The sequence below is a fragment of the Haemaphysalis longicornis genome, unplaced genomic scaffold, assembly GCF_048455015.1.
Source record: "Haemaphysalis longicornis isolate Haplotype H1 unplaced genomic scaffold, Haemaphysalis longicornis Haplotype H1 scaffold_2, whole genome shotgun sequence".
In the NCBI taxonomy this organism is placed as follows: domain Eukaryota; kingdom Metazoa; phylum Arthropoda; class Arachnida; order Ixodida; family Ixodidae; genus Haemaphysalis; species Haemaphysalis longicornis.
Genome location: NW_027526295.1, coordinates 6,890,103 through 6,910,265, shown reverse-complemented (window position 1 = coordinate 6,910,265; position 20,163 = coordinate 6,890,103). Strand labels below are relative to the sequence as shown.

Genomic DNA, 20,163 nt, shown 5'->3' with positions numbered 1-20,163 from the left:
ACCATGGAAATCCCAGTCGTGTTTCAACCGGCAGAAGCAGGATGCAGTCTCTTGAGAGCCAACCCTAACGTTTCGCAGCGGAGGTTGTGGCCGCAGCACAAGAAAAGTTCTGACTCATCGGTTGAACAAGGATGCCAGCCTTGTCGTCAGCGTGCCTTCTCCCTGCGCGGCCAATCGTCTCCTCCAGGTGTCAACCCTTGCTGGGATTGCGGTTGACGCTCGGGTCACCCAATCCTACATGGCTACCTACGGAAGGATTCAAGCGGTCCGTCTAGAATACAGGGATGAGGAACTTGGGAGCTACCTACGTGACCAAGGCGTCCTTTCTGCTCGCAGGCAAGTCTCCTACTCGCGTAACGAGGACAGTGTTGTTCGGAGCAGCTAGAAGGAGGAAAGAAATACCTGGGTCACGTGATCAAAACGTGACGTCACTGGACTTCACGAGGGTCCTGCTTTGGGCCTGTTGGTATGACATGGTCCCTGTGTCCTAGCACTTCAAGGTTCCGTCACTGGACTTGTTTTTGAGCACCTAGGGACAACGCCGAAGTAGGCGCAGCATTTCCCCGGGTCCCCCCCGAGTGGGCGATTTGCGCTGTCAGTACCCAGCGTGTCAGTTTATGTTGATTGCTACCAAACGAAGCTGCAAATGCGTAAATATACCGTGAATGCTAGTGTTGGTGCGATCTCCATATCCGATTAGGTGTACTACTGGGACATTTCAAGAGAGACTTGCAGCCTGAGCTCAGCGTAGATCAGCCATGCCGGTCTCCGGCGTTTGCTGTCACAGACACGGAACAGCGGAAAAGAGTGCATCGATGCGCTCATTTTCCCAGCAAGGTCAGTAACGTCGTTATTTTATGGTTGTTGTAGTTTGCGTGTTTATACCATTGTACTGTGCCCCTAAAGTTGCGTGAATTCTTGTTTGCGTGGCCGCCTGGGCCTCCTAGCTGTCATTCTCGTGCCCGATGGTATAGTAACGTTAACAATTTATGTATCTTGAATTCAAATTTTGCGTGCGCTGCATACTTTGACGAGAAACAGAGACAGTGGAAAAAGACAAACCAGACGTTGGCGCGCAAACCAACACCTGCTTCGTGTATCAATGCAACGTGCCTGTGGTTTGTCTTTTCACAGTCCCTGTTTCTCGTCCAACTATGCAGCACACGCAAAATTCAAATTACGGTGCTATGTACCCACATTCTCCGGCCGCAATTTCAAGCGTTTCGTTGTTGTTCCTTTTGTGTAGGAGCCCATAACATTGCTCAAGTTTGATCGAACCGATGACGTGTACTCCCAGAAGCGCAGTCCTGGTTGTGTGAGGTGCAGTGCCTCGAACCTAAGTATGCATGTGTTTGATAGCCTGCCGAGTATGTCGTGTGCACGCATCAGAGTTCTAGCTCTTCGGGCAGTTAAGTTGGGTTGCGGGAGATGAACGGGAAACGTCGCTTCTGTACTGAGAACGTAAGGATATCGCGGCCGAAGGAAAAAAAAGCGTGAATACCGTGAACCAATAAAGACGGAAGAGAGAGAGAGAGAGATAGAGAGAGAGAGAGAGAGAGAGAGATAGAGAGAGAGAGAGAGAGAGAGAGAGAGAGAGAGAGAGAGAGAGAGAGAGAGAGATAAACGATAGACCAAATGACGGCGGCAGAATCAGAGCGTCCGAGTGGCTGTGAAGGTTACGCGGCATTTTGGACCCTTTATGAGGAGGCACCAGGAGCAACTGTCAGTAAAGTGTACATTGAAGGTGAATGGAAGAAGCTGCGAATGCGTTAGTATGTGGCAGGGCATAAAGCCATTGAAAATTTGAAGGCGCACAAATAACGTGTACAGGCAGGAGGGACACACCACAGTCTCGTCAAACAAAGGGTAACACCCACACTTTTTGTAATGTGCAGGAAGATTTGCGCCCGTTGAATTCGTTATCGTAAACAAATGCTCTCCGAGATGGACGTTTAGACCGCGTCCTGTCTGGCCCACATACACGGACTTACATGGAAACGGAATTCTGTAAACCATGCCAATCGTACACGGAAAGGCTGCGCATGGTTAACACTGCACTCGTTCCTCCCTTTCCTTGGGTGATCCTTGTTATTAACAATGCGGTAGAGATTGCCCACTTTTGCGTTTGCAGAAAACAACACACAGGACGACGTGCTGCGTGTTCTTTTTCTTGTAGTGGGTTGTCATGAGTGGTCTTATCCCACGTTGCCATATTTTACGCATTTTGTTTTTCGAAGATGTATTATTAGCCTACCCAACTTTCAGTTGTGCTTACACAGCATTTATTCCTGTTCCTGCAGCGTCTGCATAGAAGGGCTTCCAGTGGAAAAAAGAAGTGCTTGGACCTGGCCCCTACAATGTTGGAGCAGGGCCTGGAGGGCAAGCCTTGGTCTACATCCTTTCTGGGTACCCATGGAAAGCAGGTGAATGCCTCCAGAAGTGGATCGTTTTGCGGTACACTCGAAATTAGCAGCATACACACTGCGTCTGCTCGCAGACCACCCTGGTAGTATGACAACCAACTATGTAGCTGTGACCTAGTTACTGACGGGAAGACTTAATAAAAAAATCAACTGCCAATCTGTTGAAACGACAAAAACGGGGATGTGAAGCTTTCCAAAACCAAGTCCAACACCAAATTAACCAGCCCAGTACTGAGTACCTGTTTCTTATCGGGACGGGCTACTGCACTGCAGTTGTGCTCTCTAGAGCTTTACTGATGCAGGCAATCCACGACCTTCCGTAGTGTACAACCATTGTCGTTAGATGGAGGTGTGCATTTTCTGTGTAATTTTCCACGTCCATGCACATCCAAATTGCTTCGGCTGTGCTGGAATGGCGCAATGGGATAGACGTCAGCTTCATAACATGAGGGACCCATGTTTAGGTGAGATCATGGAAAGCGTTTTAATGTTTTTTTCACTTCACCCATGATCGTCATCATCAGAAAAAGTTGGCTTTCCTGCAGTGCATTTGGATACATCAGCGATACAGATACATCAAGGAGAAGCTGGAAGCTTCATTTTAGTAAATGAAACTGTGCCAAGTACAGTATGTCCGTGAAGTTTAAGCATTCTACATGAGCCAAGCCAGTGAGGAGTGGTTATAGGGTAAATCCTTGTCAACAAAGATCACAAAAAGTTCAATGTGAATCCCTAAGCTTGCAAACTTGTCAAATCAAAACGTGACACTTTATTGTACCAGTCTTTCATGCTCAGAAGATGAATAGTAGACAGATGGGGGCAACAACTTTCAGAAAGGGCCATTAGCAGTTCATGTGTCTATGTAAATATTTTAAAAAGTACTGATACGACATTTTTGTGTTACATTTTTCCCATTGCTATGGCTGCCTACGAGCCCACGAATCACAGAATGGAACATTAGATGGTCGACCGCACGGTAAATAAGTAATTATTTTGAGCCTTCTTTATTCGTGTCAGTTTCGGCTTCGACAAAACAAACACCAAGGCGCGAGCCATGACAGAATGGCACTGTTAATGTCACTGTTTTCGTTGCATCATGGAGAGACTGGACGTGTGCGCTAGAGTGAGCCAACACTGCCAGGCTGGCCGTGGTTGCACGCGCCTGGGCCACACGATATCAGTCCCAAAACTGTGGCATGATACACAAGGCAGTGCAGCGTGCGCCATCAGCAGCCGGTGTGATGGTTAAGTCAGTGGAGCCTTGATGTCGACAGTTTGGGGCAACTGCATGGCGAGTCAGCCCACGTGTGTTGCTTATGCGAGTGTCAGAAGGGTATTTATTCTAAGCTTTCTGATGCATGCAAAGATTGCAATTGATTTAAAATATGTTATACTGAACGGTTGGTATTAAGATCTTCATATACAAAGGAATTTTTGCATAGTTATCTCAGCTTTGATATTCCGTCTCAGTACTCCTTTAAGTAGAGCCTAATCATGTTATGAACGTTTAATAGTGGTGCTATCTCCTTAAGGTATTTTTTAGTTGTTTTCATCTGACGTTTTGAGTTTGGAGTTAAGAGAGGCCGTAACATTATGGCCGCTCATTTCTGGCCATCAGTATTTTTAAGTCGTTCTTTAAAACATTTTTTGCTCTGCACTTCTCTGAAATGTTGAGGACACCTAACTGAACTTAGTCGGGATTAAGGCATTATCGTGCAAAGGTCAAGCAATCTCTACCCTTGCACTCACCTGGCACAGGATCATCCCCAAATCAGAAAGGGTATTATTTTGCTGAGCCTTTGCCACTTAGGACCACCATAGAACTTGCTGCCGAAGGAGAAGTGCGCTCCAGCCGAATCAGCCTTAGGTGTCACAGGAGTGAGAGTAAGAACTTTAAAATACTGTTAGAAAAAAGCACTATACAATAGCTTTCTTTTTTGGAATGTGTTAACATGTCGACCAACCTCATGGTGACTGTAGCATGTGACTTGTTTGTAGAGGGAAAAAAATGAGAAAAATAGAGACAAGCAAGTAAGTCATCGTTGCATGACAGATTCTGCGACACCTAAGTTAAGCTGCCCCCCCCCCTCTCCTAACCCAAAGAGGTCCTCCGCTTTTTAATTTTTTCTTTTTTTAAGAATCCCACTTGTGCTAGGTAGCAAACGTGTGTCGACCGTCAGAAATGTGGGCTCGAGCCTGCCGTTGTACCGCCTAAGGGGGCCAAAAACCACTGCGCCGCTAAGTGATTGTGCGTAAGCAGGTTACTCCGCACATACGCGCGCACGCCGGCATGATTATCACCTCCTCCGCAAAACTGGTGCAAGGAGGGGAGCGGTTCTTTATTCGCCCCCCCAACCGTCCCCCCCTACAAGCCAAGAAGACGTCCTACAAGCCATGATTGGTTGGTGCGGCGCAGCAGGCCACACAGAGGGAAAAAAATGTTGAAGTTTTTCAGAATAAAGGAACCAGCGAGGGACAAACTCGGGGAGATACCATGGACACGGTCAGGCAGGCACGCTCCGCATTCATAAAACTAATATCGTCAAGCAAGACACCCGTCAAAACTGAAAGGAAGCGTCAGTTCCAGCCGTTTCTTGCGTCGTCTGCTGCTAGACGCCGGCACTCAGCTTCTTACAGGGAATTCCCTAGGCGACGCGCGAGGCCACAATAAGCCTGCTCGCTGCAACAACAAATTCCCTAAATGTCCCGAACTTTTGTCCCCAACTGACAGTGGTTTCAGGAGCCAATCAAAACGTGGAATAATTTTTCTCCTTTTAGCCGCATGCCAGTGTCGTTGCTGAAACTCGCCGACGATCCGTCATCTTAGAATTCAAGGCGGGCAGGCCACTTCCTGCACGAGTATTTCTTGGCTTCTGTATAGCTTCGTTACAGAATACATGGGTGGAACCACGCAGTGTTTCAAAGTCTAGAGGCATGGCTGTATCGCTAAAAATTGCAGAGGGCCAATACGATGTAAAGTTTGCTCTGGGTCTCACTCATACAAAGACTGTACCTCACGGGCCCAACCACGATGCGCAAACTTTGGCGGCCCACATCCTGCGTCATTTTGAGCTTGCCCAAAGAAAAAGGCCGCAACTCTTGCGCGCAACGTGGAGCACATTCAGGACGGAGTTGCTAGTAGCGCTGGTGCTTAGCAGGTACGCTTGGTGTGGAGCCGCCCTGCGTGGCGGCCGTACTTGTGCAGGACGCAGGGCTGCCCACTTCTCCGATTTCTTGGGCGATCAGGAATGTATATGCAGAAATAGTTTTTGTGTGTGTGTGGAACAGCAAACTTCCACACACACACACACAAACGCATGAAACAGGTGCAGTTGCATGTGGCTCGGGCTGGCAAATAGCAACAGTCAGATCACAGCAACAATCGCCTGCTTTTTTCCCCGTACTCAGGCATGAATCACAGGCGCCGCGACACCCAGTGGTGCTAGGTGCAGGAAACGGAGCACGCAAACCCTTGACGCGCAACTCGGGGCGATGGGGAGGGCTTTTGACGCAGCCCAGCGTGATGCTCAGATTTTACAACTCTCCCCCGTGTCACTACCACGGTCCCCAAAGGCGATCCTAACGGGGCGTATAATCCGCAGCGGGACGAATTAATTTCCGGCCCGCTGAATGCCGGCTAATCGCTTGACAATAAGCAACGGCGGGCCGCCCCTGCAGCTGCTGCGCGGCGGCCGGCTGGCGATTAGCCACGCGGCGGCGGCGGCGGAGGCCAACGTTGGCGGAGGCCGAGTCACTTGCCCTCCCCGCGCGCCGAGTGACCGCAGCGCCCGAGCGCCAGGGGACGCCCACATGTTGCCGTCGGGTTCAACGCAAACAGCGCGCGCGGGCTTTCCTGCATTTGGAATCGGTCCCTGGCCGTGGAGAACGTACTGCGAGGGATAATGGCTGTCGTTCGTGGCTCTGATCACGGTAGCGAAAGAAATCTGGAATTCTCACGTCTTACTACAGGCAGCGTGTAAGAACACATATTATGCGCAATAATCGGCTCTAAAAACACATACAACTTTAACAGAATGGTCTACCCCCTTTAGAATACCACATGTTTGTTGAAATATGAGAAAATCCTGCCCTGCGAAGGTTGACGGCACAGGGAGCTGATTGCGTTACCTGCAACTGCGACACTTCTGGCAAATAGGTGCACGTTGGTCGTCATTTAGTCGTCATTTGGGCCGGATCGGTCTGGGATTGTAATCCAAATGTCTGCAACGTGAAACGCGTAAACCAACCCCTCTTACCACCTTGCAATGACCAACTGTGATCGCAGGGGTCGTGTTCATCGCACTAACCAAAGAAGAAAGGACAAAAAGAACAACAAAAACCGCGGTAGAAAAGGACGCTGCACGCAGAAAGAGGCATTCTGTGTGCAGCGTTTTTACAGCAAGGCTGTATACCTCTACCCCTCAACGGTTTCATGTTCGTGGGTAAAAACGACAAGGCGCCGCGTAAGGCATGCTGCATGCCTTACGCTGCATGCCTTAGCTCTATGCTGCATGCGTAGGGCACGCAGCATAGAGCTCACAATGCGTTTAAGGAAACCACAAAACAAGCATTGAAAACACATTATAGATGATAAGGCGCCTGGGAACAATGCCCCTCCCCCCCAACATGTGTTCTGAGTAAAGGTTGCGTTCGCAGATTACCTTTGAAGGATACACAGGAATAGCGTCACTAAATACAAGAGTTCTTGCCCAAGACGCAGAGCGCATGCGTCAGGCTAGACAAGGCCCAGCATTTGCCGCCAGAGAAGCCGAGCGTGGGGTCAGTAGATAAGGTATTAGAGTACGGCCACTGAGGCACGCAAGTCAGCAACGGCGGCCATTTTGGCGCTGATCAGTGTTGCGAGATTGCCGCATCTACGGCCCCGCCGTTAAATTCGACTGGGTCGTTTCTTAACAACACTACCGAAAACGCAGCAAAATGGAATCTTTGGACACACTTTTGCTGCTGAAATGTTGTTACACGCGTTACCTTGGATTCGCACTCGAAACGTCAGTCCCGCGCAGCCGCAGAACAGGGAGACAAGGTAAGCCTACCAGAGTTGACCGTTTAAAACGTATAAGCAACAAAATGGCGGCGCCCATGAGCCGTCGCAGTGCTAACAAATGTCCCGTAATGCGAACTGACCAATTACCATGGCGGCGGCACGGAACAATAGAGAAAAGTGTGCGGATACTCGGTACCCTTAACTAGTGACACCGGCCGAACGCAAGCGACAAGCCTGCCGAGACGACGAGAAACATTTCGTACCCTCCTCCATCACAATTTGTGGTTGATAACAGCTTTGCTGGACATCCACATTCGCAGGGTTGTACGGCGACCAATTTTTTCCCCCTGGTATTTTTTTGGTCACCAAGAACCAACAAGCGCAGGCTTGTACCCTGGTTCCACGACATCCTGAATGCGACTGATTTGCTTCCTCCCGCCGTCTGATACGGCGACATTGACACGATTTGCCTCGCTATCCGCTTCTGCCCTGTGCGCTTTCGAATGCCTTCCTACACGGCGCACCGCTTCTAGCTCCTGCCTCGGGTAATACAAGACTTCACAGCTGTCGGGGAGTTCGCTGGCTGCCTCTCTGTTCGCTTGGCTGTTCCTCTCCCTATTCTGTGCTTGCGGTCCCCGGAGGGGTGTCATGACGACACAATTGAGCACTGAAGACAAACACGGCTGCCAAGGCATACAAGCGCCGGCAATGGGACTACCTCTGCTAGCACGTCACTTAAATTTAGCGAGTATTCATGGGGTACACAGTTTGTGCCTCACGAAATGCGGGAGTCCGTTTTCTTCTTGGCGCGCTGCAGTGGGGCGACGGGGATAGGCGACCTTCCTACAATAGACGGTCGGCTCCCAAACGACGTCGTGAGCACCCTTCTGGAACGTCATTGGAGCGGATGACGTAACGGCGGCACTAATGGGGTCCGGGATCGCCATGAGAAAAACATGTAGGCCGGTTGTCAAATGGTTGGCACAGATGCCGGCATGGTCGGTGGCTGCGAGGCGGCTGAAGCCACCGCTGGCATCCAGGGCAGGACGAACGAGAAGATAGTTGGGATTGCTGTGCAACGAATTTGGCATGCGTCGTTGGCGTGCCCCTGAAGCTGTTCGGGCCAGTGGCGCAGCAACTATATAAGTGCCTGCAGCGCGGCAACTGTGCTTGCGAGGCTGCCAGAGGGCGATCAGGGAATGGCAGCAGCAAAAGTGGGCGCGCCACCTCGTCATGAACAGTCTTTGATAATCGCCTCGCTTACTCGACTACTTTGTCCCCAGTCAACGACGAGACCTTTGGCTGTGTACTTCATCGAAACTTTGAGGTTAATAACCTGCCACGTCTAGGTTTGCGTGAAGGAAAATTTGACATCCACCTCAATTCAGCCGGACCAGGACAAATTTTTTACCAACTGCGAAGTTTTTGTGAAAGATGTACAGCTTTCCTTTGTATCCGCTCGGCTGCATTGAAGTGGATTTCAAATTTTCCTTCGCAGAAACTTACTTCACCTTGGCCGAAAATGTGGTCGATTAATGTCTAGTCTTCTCGGAAGCATCTTGAACGCGTCGCCATCGATTCCTTTAAAATGTGCCTGATCTCCGCATCGGGCATGGTCGCGTTGACACGTTGGCAGAGATCCATGACGTCTTCGACAGAGCTCGCAAAGCCCTCGCCTTGCTGCTGCGCTCGTTCGCGTACGCGCTGTTTGGCGCGCAGCTGCCGCACTGCAGCCCTATCAAAAACCTCAGTGAAACTGGTCTTGAAGTCAGACTAGGTCTCGATGCCCGCTTCATGGTTTCGGCACCACAGGTTCGCTGTGCCCGCGAGGTAAAATGTTACATTGTACAGTTTAGCAGAATCACCCCATTTCGTTGTGCCCAGTAATTCGATCGCAGGAAGACAACCACGTTATGGTCACCCGTACCCAAGTCACGGTGCCGGAGCGTCCCAAGCTGATTACCGATGGCATCGGCGATGACGGTTGCTGGCTTGCGTCAGCGGAGTTGACGGCCATCATAGAAGCTTCCGGCTGCGGATTTACAGGCTCTGCGATGGTTCACGTCGATCCCTGCACCGCTACCAATTAGAAAAAGGTGCATTGTAGGGTAACAGTACGCGAGAGAGTGATCCGAGGGTCCAAGGTAAAAAAGTCGGTGGTCCCGACTTGTGCGGCACGCTCACGCTCCGGTGACGACAGTTGTCGGCCGGATTGTCGGCCGCAGAGATTGGACGGTAGATCAAAGAAATCGGACGGCAGCGCACTTAAACTATTCTTGACCCGACGCGGTAGTACCGTAAGTGGAGGTGGGAAAATGACCCCACCACCTCCCACTTCGCTTTAGACTTGAAACACCTACCTCTCTAAAGCTCACCTCAAGCTCAACTGTACTGTTGAGGTTCACATTCGGTCGGCAAACTCACCTCAGCATACGTTAAGTACAATGGGCGTCAGCCTGACAACCCTCACTTTTACCTAATTCGACATCATCTAAACCTCAAGAACATCATCGATCTTTATTTCGCAATTTATTCAAGTTGCAGACATTTTCTACACCCACGCAAATAAACGTGCACCCGACGTCAAAAGTTGCCGGGGCGCGATTTCAAAAATCGTAGCCAATTTCTCTGCTGCCTGGTGGCTAAGCCCCTGCTACGTGTATGGCAGTGACGCCACGAAGTGCGATGCTTCGATTAGGAAGGCAAATGAAGCGCTTAGCCATCGGAAGCCAGAGAAATTGACTTGAATTTTTAAAGTCGTGCCCCGGAAGCTGTTGACGCCGGGTGTACGTGCAACACATAAAACGTGTTTGCTGAGAAAAGGTGCTCAAACAAACATAATCGGCCAGTACAAACCCTCGATATGATGTTGCGTTGAATTGTGGAGCGAATGCGCCGCTACTGGGCGCGCCGCGGTGTTTTCCAGCTGCTGCTGTTGTCGGGTGCATCGCCGGGTGCACACCGCACCTATGAACATTGCAGGGCCAATGTCGGCTGAAAGCCGCGCGTTCCTGCTGCGTGCGGTGATGAGCAGTCGCGTTTGCGCAGTGGCACGTGTCCACTCCTTTCTGACGACAATGTGGCACGTGGCGGAGGGGACTGCGCCTCCTCCCACATTCTACATTTTATGCTTCGTTGCCTGCTGTTCGGAAGCGAGTTTTTTTTTTTTTTTTTGTATTCAGTGCCCTTCCTTTTTGAGGCAAAAAAAAACGATGTGCCCGGTAGCCCTTCAAACTCAGCCAAGGTCAAGCGAGCGCCACCGACTACGTCTCGGACCCTAGCAAATCTTAGGTCGATGACCGAAGCCAAATGGAAAGGGCCTGGAGCTGACCGCGCATGCGAGGCCATGCGAGATGCGGAGCGTGCCTTGTCACCGCGGACCAGTCGGTATTTGATTCGCAGCTGTGCCGTGGATTCGCCCTTTTTTTCTAAGTGGCGCTCTACAACTTTGCAACACTAACTTAAAAATGATCTGGCCATCTTGACTTTGCGATAGCGGAAGCAGCTTTGTAACACCCGACATAGAAGGGACACACAATGTAGGTGAAACTTACCGAGAAGTTTTGTTTTTCTTGAGCGTTGACGACGGTCATGAACGTTGAAGTTGACGACGGACGTGAAAGCGTTTATTCAGATCTTGAAAGCGGTGCCTTTTATCGATAAGCATTCCCCTTGAAATGCAGATCTAAGTGATGGGGCGCATAAGCTTGAGGTTCACATTATGATTGAATGGCGTGAGACTATGGCGGTAACCGCGTTCTAATATAGCACACCGCTTCCAACGCCGCATTTCGGTCGGGCGCACACGGCGTCACGCACAGCACATGGCTGGGACGCGAGGGCGATATGTGTTCCTAGGTGTAACAGTGTGCCTTCTGCAGGCGTGTTGGCTGCAGTCCCACGGACGAACGCAGGGTCCCATCGATCGAGGTCGGGGGGTTCTTCGAGGCCTCGATGCTGACGCGTTCCCGCCTCTTGCAATGAAGGACACGTGCATAATAGGTGGTCTGAGCTGCAAACAAGGGGGTGCGACAGCGTGCAGGTCACAGCGGGAGAGAGGGCTTTTCTTGCTGGCTCTTCCACTCTCACTTTTTAGGGGACACGAAAAGGGACTCACGCAGTTGCCGTGGATCCGACATTGCTGAACATGGCGGCTATAATGCTAAAACTTGGCTCACCTTTGGCGGACCCTCCTGTGTAGCGGCTAGGATAGGCTCTCCGAACACATGCAGAAAACACCATCTCGCGCAACAAAAGACAAGACGTGGGACAAAATCCGGCAACCGCGGCTTCACGCTGCTGCAGTCGATGCACGTGCTCACACTCGCACTGCTCGCTGTGGAGTCCTCAAATTGCATGGTGCGGCGGCGCGAGGCGCGGTGGCACGTGAGTGGCGCGTGGCCTCCCGGGGGGCGCCTGGACGAGCCACGGCGGGAAAGCCCAGCTGGAACCGTGTTACCCGTGTCACACGGCTGGGTGAGGGAGCCCTGTTGTGGATTTTGGCTCAGTATTTTGAGCAAGCATGTGTCGTCTACGTTGCTACAGCTGAAAAACGCCCCTTTTCAACAGCGACAAGTAGGTGGTACAAGAGATAGGCATCGCGTGCATCGAGCAACAGACTGAATCAAATGTATCAAACTGGCAACGGAAATTCCCATGTGCAGCAGCCAGAGGTAAGTACGAAAGTCCTTTCCCCCCTATTCACAGCCTTAAAAACATCCTAAGGACACGGTACGAAACAGGACACCAGAACATGAAATGTAAATGCTCCAAGAAATAAGCTGTGAACAAGAATTTTGTTTTAGCATTTACAAGCGAAAAAGAAAACTCCCACCTCCCCTCGCGGGAACCCCTGTGTAGATGCGACGCATAGGCGGAGCGGCGAAGGGAACGCGTTGTATAGCGCGCATAACGTTGAGGGGACTGCGTAAGCTGGTTCCAGTCGATGACGACGTTGGCGTACTTGTAAAGCGGCGTGGACTAGGTGTTTGAGCCAAGCGTGGATGTTGCTTCGCCGGAGAACGGCACACCGGTTATATGCGCAGCGCGCCCGAAGGAGAGGAAACCGCGGAAGAGAGTGTACTGCACATGCGCCGGCCCCAGCGCGTCTGCCGCGGCTATGACGCAACGTGCCGCGGCTATGACGCAACACAATCCAACACAATCCACTTTAATCCAATCCAATCCAAACCAACCGAATCCAAGCCAAGCCAATCCAATCCAAGCCAATCCAATCCAATCCAATCAAATCCAATCCAATGCCCCTCGCGAGAGAGCGTTCGTTATTGGAGAGGAGAGGGGGTGAGCGGTGGAGAGTGGCGGAGAGCGCAGCTCGCGCGGCGAGGAGAATGGCAGAGGGGTGGACAACGCCGACAACAACGACGACGACGCCGGAGGGACAAGGCGAGTGAATCAGATGCTCTGCATCTAAAACGCTTGAAACTTGCAAATGAGCGAGAGGCAACATTGGATAAAAGCAATTAAGCCGTGGATCATGGTAGGTCGTTTGCTTTGGTGAGTCTATAATTCCCGCATGCGTTGAACATCTCCAGGCGGCCTAACCTAATTTGAAGACCCTTGCTACGACGCGCTCCTCCTCATAGTCGGTGTGCGCCTTGACCGAAATTTCAATGTGCACTTTGGCGTCCTTCTCTCCTCCGAGTCATATCAGTGTTGCGCTTCGCGACTTATTCGCACTGGAAAAGTAAAGCCCATGGTCACCTACGCCCAGGCACATCTAAGCCCTTCATATGGGCCGTGGATGCGGAAGCACTGTTGTCCCATTAAAGGTCTGAGACGCTTTGCTTCGTCGTCGGGTGGCTTGCTCCTCTTTCCGCCTCAGCTTTCCTTCGTGATCCCCCCTCAGGCTGCAGACTTCTCTACGTACTCAACATGCAGAAATGGTAAATTTCTTATCCGTCTCGCCCTGTACTCAGCATTCTCAAAGCGGCAACGCCCTCCACGCCAAGAAGCGCGAGCGAGACTTTCCGGCGCGTTTCCACTGTTGCAGAGGGCATATGTACTTGGGCACTCCCTTACAAAAATGATTGTTGAGTTTCATAAGAAATTTTGTTGAATTCACTCAACAAACATTGTTGAGTATCCAAAGAATTTCTGTTGAGATTGTGTTGAGGATTTGTTGAGTTTTTCAGGAAAAGTGGCCACCGTGGTTTCATTGATTTTCCGTTGAATTTCTTACGTCGAATTCCCATCGAGTTTCTGTTGCCTTTCCGTTGAGTCTCCACTGAATTTCGTATTGATATTTTGTCGAGGTTTTTATGAGTGCCCAATGTGTTTCTGTTGATATTTTGTTGAGATTTTTACGAGTGCCGCATGCGTTTCTGTTGATATTTTGTTGAGATTTTTACGAGTGCCCCATGCGTTTCTGTTGATATGTTGTTGAGTTTTACACGAATGCTCAATGTGTTTCTGCTGCGATTTCTTTCAAAGGTTTTTGCGATCATTGTAGGTTGAACAAGAATCTACATTTTATCGCACCACCAATATACGAGTTTATGGTGTGGCAGTAGTGCATGTCATGTGACTAAAAATTCTGCCTCATGCAGACATGCAAAAAGAAAAACAAGGTGTTCAGCGCGCACTTTTTACTTTATTTCCCGATTCAAAAGCGATGATAGGTTATTTTTTATGTAACCGGCGCTCACACCTGGAAACTTCTGGCCCGTGTAGCCTGCAAGAGATAGAATGAATTTATGATTTACTATAAAAAATGAAAACGTGTTCAGCAAGTTCTCAGAATTAGTAATAAAAGTGTGCAAAAATAGACACTTTCCCAAAAAGCATAAAAGGGATGCACTGATCTCACTGTGCACATGAAGAAAAACGGGTGATTAGCTACAAGTTGACAAAGATGACAGCTTTGTTCTTGGCACTCTAAATGCAAATCATGTGCACTCACCGACCACAGCCTTCACCCGCACGGGGTCCAACCCTGGCTTTGTAGGAGTGTCACCCTGGGCTTTGCCTTTCCCTCCAAAGAGAGTTTTCCCCTTGAGCTCCTCCGGAGTGAAGACATGGCGCAAAAGAGCCCTGGCAAATTTGCCAGGGCCACTCGCACACGCATGCACCAGCTGATCCAGGTACCCCTTCTCAATTAGCACGCCGCCCCCAATGTCAACCTGCGAGCAGAAAATAAAACCGAAACAGTTGAACCAACATGAACTCCAGGATCGAGACAATGAAGAGTTTGAGTACCCATGAACAATTTCTCAGAATATTACGGTAATTCATTTACAGATTTTGGCATTGATCCACTAAAAATTCTTTTCGAATAGATTTAATTTAAATGTATATTTTTAGTTTTTATGGGTGAACATGCATACCTCAACATGCTTTCGGCTTGTTTAAACAAGCGTTTCAAGAATTCATTAGTTTGCCAAGTGCCCACTGCAGTACACCGTGGGTGTATTGCTTTGTGGTAGAAAGGCCAAAAAAAACCATTTGGGTGCTGTTAGGTCAATCTGGATGAAAGGTTATGTGGCTAAAATAGTCAGATGGCTGTAATGCACACAAAGTAGGCAGTACGATGCCTTGCCCTGACTCATGCAACTATCCATAAAAAACTGACCTTTTTTTAGCACCCGATTCAGCAAAATAAAATGAGCAGACTGTTATTGATTTTTTAAATTATTTAAATTGAAAAGAGTGAACCCTAGTTACAACTAGGCCAATTTGCTCCTTCATTTTTTCATTGGCTAGAAGTGCACGAGGGTCATACGCGAAATGTGGTTTGCGGCGTGGTGCTAGCAGGAACTTTTTGTGTGGCTGGTGTTCTTTCTGCAGGATTGTGGGTTTGCGAATACCTTGTCGTAAGGGATACCCAGCATTGTTTTTGGTTCGAAATTCCGCACTGCGCTGTTCACGCCTCCTACAACCACAGACACGAAGCAGGCTGCACGATGAATGCTAGCACAGCGTGACAATTGGACAGGTGCGGACAGCGGCTCAGATAAGGTAATTTTGCACTGTCTGTGTCATCTCCACGCGCTGATTGCCTTATTTTTTTTTTCATTGCTTCAGATGACTGTGGCTCGAATAAGGAAAATTTATGCACTTAAAGCTGCAACGATATTTCACGTGGTGGTGGCGTGTGATAAGAGGCACTGTTTTTACTGTGCCCCCCCAGGCATGCTGCGCACTTCTTGAGGAGTACGAGTTTGAGAGGTGCTCTAGTGACAGTGTTCTGGTATGTTGAGCGCATGACCATCCTCCGCCTGAGCTTCCAATGCTGAGCGATTATGCACAGGATCTGGGTGGAAACGACTGCGAGGTAAGAGTGCAATAAAATTACATACAGTGGCGGTGACAGAGATTCTACCTGGGGGACAAAGATTTTCATGTGTTTTCTTTTCAATGTAGATGAAGCATAAATTATAATTGATTGATTCTCGGGTTTAATGCACCAACGCTACACAGACTGTGAGGTGAGCCATAGTAGAGGGCTCCGTATTAATTTTGACAACCTGCGCATCTTTACATGCGCCGAAATCTCAACCACATGGGCATATTTTATAGCAGACATGATAGACAAGAATTTCCATCCTGCACTGGGCGCCACCAATTCTTTCGGACTGCGGGGCGAGCAGACGATGCTGAGTCCCACGCTGTTGCTCCGTGACATGCGTGAATATCAGACGCACCGAACGTCATCGAAAATCGGTGTCATTTATTTGGCATTTCAGCAGCAACAAGTTTAGCAGTGCCTAAGGAGAACGTTTAATTCTTCCAAGAGGTGTCCCGTTCGCCCATCAATTCTGTTCCTAACCCACTAAGGTGGCGGGCCAGTCCACACCACTTTGCCCTGACAGGCATTGCCTGTGAGGCCACGTTTCGTCCTGCCAGCAGGACGCCTGACATTTTTATCCTCAATTGATGTTTATTTTCGGAATTCTGGGAAAATTGCCATCATTGCCTTTTACTTGGCGATGTTCAGAAGCTACTTGTCCGGGCAGGCGTGATTACGTCGTTACTGGCTGCACCAACAATCAGCGTAAGCACAAAGTGCTCATGCAAGAACCGTGCGAAGTGCACCATGACAAAACAAGTGTCTGCATGTGCGGAGTCTATTGGCTGCACAAATTTCCTGCGTCGCTTGAGTGTCACCGTAAATGGGTCGTTGCGCTAAATCGCAGACTTAGAGCCTGGCAAATTTGCCAGAATGAGCCCGGTGGTACGCTGCTTTTGGAAGCGCTGTTTAATCACCCTCATGCTCAATCCTTATCGCATGTTTCTGTTCTTTGGAGGTATGTTTGGTCCGTTTCATTGACGGGAAGCCATCGAAAATCAATCAGACACTTATGCTGCAGCTTGGGTACGCGAAAAATTCTCAAGTAACCCTTGTGAAAACCGTGCTGATATTCGAATGTAATATTATAAATAATTAGCAACTTGAGAGTGGATGAAATGTTCCCTGCGGATGGTGCTTGTTAGGAAAATTTAATGGTGAAGTACCGTCCCTGATTTAAAGACTGGTGCTACCTCGGCTATCCTCCAATCACTGAGAATAGTGCCTGTCATGAGAGACTGCGAAAAAAGTGCCGACAAAATCTACAGACTGCGGTATGTACTGTCGGGAGCAAAAGTCTGGATTCCACGCGAGCGGCGGCCGAAATGCATTGCAGCGCCACCTTGCGAAAGCTCGCCTGCTGTCGAGACACCGGCTGTAGGGCCTATCTTAACTGCACGCATGTTCGTTTGCTCGCACGAGTCTGATACGCTTTTTGTTCACGTTAAGACCGAACGGTGTCGCTTCGGCCGTGTCTAGCATTTACGACTGGGCAATTCCGTCAGCGTGTAGCATTTGCGATACGGTCTCGGTGAGTGGCAGTAAGCGGCCACTGATGCGTTGAACGGGTAGTTTTTCGTCACTCTTTATCAGCGTTGCACATCGAAAGTAGTTGCTATCTGCGACTGCACCGCAAAACAATAGTCTCAAACTGGGTTAAGGAAGCGTGTCCCTTCGCGACTGCTTTTATCGAATGAATCGAACGAACATGCGTGCAGTTAAGATAGGCCCTACAGCCGGTGTCTCGCAGCAGGCGAGCTTTCGCCGGGTGGCGCTGCAATGCATTTCGGCCGCCGCTCGCGTGGAATCCAGACTTTTGCTCCCGACAGTACTTTTCAGTATAGTGTGATTAATAACAGTATGATCTGAAGTAGATAATATTGTAAGCTTACTTAAAATGGAAAGTAGCTCCACGCCAGTCTGTATTGCAAATTCAAAACCATATTGAAAATCCTAAATGTTTGCTTGGCTTGATTACATACGGATACTTGCTTCAAAGTCAGTTCAATTTCTATTCTTGCACTTTAGCCATTGGCCCCAGATTCGCTTCAATATCCCTGCTAAGCAATGACACACTCAAAATGCACAACACTGCTTCATGACACTGTTTCAAATAACCAGGGGCTAGAGCACTGCTAACAGGTATACATTATGACAGGTTCCAACATGAAATAACTAACCTGAAAGTACATAATCAGTGGGTGCACTGATGTGGCAGCGGTGCCTGGACCGATGCGTTGAGCAAATGCGCTGGCTTCTGAACGGGTGGTCCAAGCGGCCAGATGATGGATGAAGGATTGACTATTCCTGGCGGCAAAGCGTACCCAGCACCAAGGAAAGGCCAGGCAGTACTTGGGTACAGCAGGTGCAGTGTCAGTTGGCCACGGAGGGCCCTGGCAAAGCCTTTGAAACTGGACTGAAAGCCAGCCAGCCAACCCGGACAGCCAGCAGCAGCACCTGAAAGTGCATAATCTGTGAGTGTGGTGGCACTTGATGAAATACAAGAAAAGCACACACAAACCACGAATGCTTACATTAAGCAGATTATTAATCGTTAATGAGTAACCTCCAAGGCCCTAATAAGAACATTCACGCAACACCCAAACTGAAATTTAGGTCAGAGTAATGTATTTATTAGGCACGCAGGTTCTGTGAGTGGAGTATGCCTGATATATGCAAAGCTCACTGCTATGCTAATTTGCATGGAACGCTTGCTAGCAGCCCATATGCATCGCTAGCTTTCAATCGGAACTGGTGTGTACTAGTTGAGGCTCCTCCATTTCAATGCCTAGCTTGCCTTTGCAAGTTCGATTCTCCAATATAAATAGAGTTGAGTGGGCAGGCGCCCCTGCGAGACCACGCGCGCGCATTTCACCTTCAATTTCCACGTATGTGAATGTGAGCTTCACGAGTACGGCACGCATACCACGACGCATATCGCGGCCCGAAGACCACGAGACGGGTCGCGACGGCGGCAGCCGGTCTCGCGAGCGTAATAGCTGCGAAGCGCACTGCACGGAATTAACAGTCGCCGCAAAGGCACTGTTTGAGAGACACATAACAAACAAACGCCCCGGTGTTTAAGAGCCTTGCGTGATGTCAAATAATTAGCTGCCGCGTTCTACAGCGCGAGCATCGCAACAAAGGTCTAGCTTCAGCGTAAATTGATGCTGACGGCTGCGGAAACGGTAGACTGGTAAATCCAAGGCGCCAAACAAGTATGCTATATCGCATAGGCTCTGAGAGCAAATGAGATGGGGGTCTACGGAATAACTGACCCATAAGCACCAGAACTCGTTCCGAACAAGAACAGAAAAACAAAAAAATGCGTACTCACCCCAGCAGAAACGACGTTTCCCGCCTAAAATCCTTCTTCACGCTCGTCTTGCCCTTCAAGGACACCGACACTTTGTTCGGACGCAATGTCATCCACCTTTGACGTGCGATGATCGTTGAGGCGATGATCGTCACCCTATAAAGCTTTTATAACTATGATTTAAGCTTGAAATAGATAAAACTGAACAAATCGCCCCAGCTACCACTCCGCACAAAACCAACTCCATAAACAAACACACAAAAAGGGAGTGATAGTTGCCAGACTGCAATAGCAGCATTTCTGTGTTTGACGAAAATTGTGTTATTGGTAATTAACTTCCTGCTTTTAAAGTATTAAAAGTGTTTATAACTTGAATTTGAGGTTTTTAAACGCAAAAGCGAATAACAGTAAACTAACTGACATATATACTTAAATTGTAAAGGTTTTAAAGTTAGTTTTGGTTTTGTTTTCACGGCGGGTTTCTCTACAGAGGAGGTGCGAGAAAACGAACTACTTTGGGTTTAGGAAGAGGGTGGCAAACGTCGGTGTGATTGAAAGCAAGGAACAGGCGCTTACTATGGTTTTAAAAAAGAAGAGGTAATAAAACCTTCATAAGGAAAAAAAAAAAAAAAAACATCCGACGAGGATTCGAACTGCGGACCCTCAAAACACTAATCGGAGACGTAACCACTCGGCCATACACGCGGGATTTCAGCCAATGTCTAAAATGATTATATAACTACGTAAGCCGGCAATGAAAATTGTCGTTTGTGTCTAGTCAATGCTGCATTTTTGGAATTCTGGCAGTTCTAACGCTTGTTTCTCACGCACCGATCTTGCAGACGAGGTCACATTGTTAGTACTCCGAGCGATTAAGCCGGAGCTCCCTTATTTGACTCAAGCAAAGCTATCGCAGGTCACCCGCGATCTTTTCTTCGCAAGCCACGGTAGCCACGAAGGAAATGGCATGCGCCGTTGGAATTGTGGCCGTTGTGGCGTTGGTAACGCTTGTTTGTCACGCACCGATCTTGCAGACAAGCAACATCGCGCTAAAACTACAAGCGATGTCACTCCTGGCATGTCAGGCGCATACAGCAGCGAAAACCTCTGAGTT

General features: G+C 49.2%; 1 protein-coding gene across 1 annotated transcript; it reads right to left on the bottom strand.

Annotated features, from left to right (window-relative positions):
* Nucleotides 1-13,464: 13,464 nt before the first annotated feature.
* On the bottom strand, nucleotides 13,465-19,671 carry LOC144168716 (uncharacterized). The gene is made up of 4 exons (XM_077697662.1): nucleotides 19,071-19,671; nucleotides 17,914-18,190; nucleotides 14,348-14,567; nucleotides 13,465-14,119 (listed from the first exon to the last, which is right to left on the bottom strand). Exons 1-4 carry the CDS (start codon nucleotides 19,160-19,162, stop codon nucleotides 14,034-14,036), a joined length of 675 nt encoding a protein of 224 aa, XP_077553788.1. The 5' UTR covers nucleotides 19,163-19,671; the 3' UTR covers nucleotides 13,465-14,033.
* Between the last annotated feature and the right edge of the window lie 492 nt (nucleotides 19,672-20,163).

Coding starts and splice junctions, on each gene's coding strand:
- LOC144168716 (XM_077697662.1), bottom strand. CDS start 19,162: ATGACATTGCGTCCGAACAAAGTGTCGGTGTCCTTGAAGGGCAAGACG. Junction 14,568..17,913: donor CACTGATTATGTACTTTCAG/GTTAGTTATTTC, acceptor TTCTGCTCGCAG/GTTGACATTGGGGGCGGCGT. Junction 14,120..14,347: donor GCGGGTGAAGGCTGTGGTCG/GTGAGTGCACAT, acceptor TATCTCTTGCAG/GCTACACGGGCCAGAAGTTT.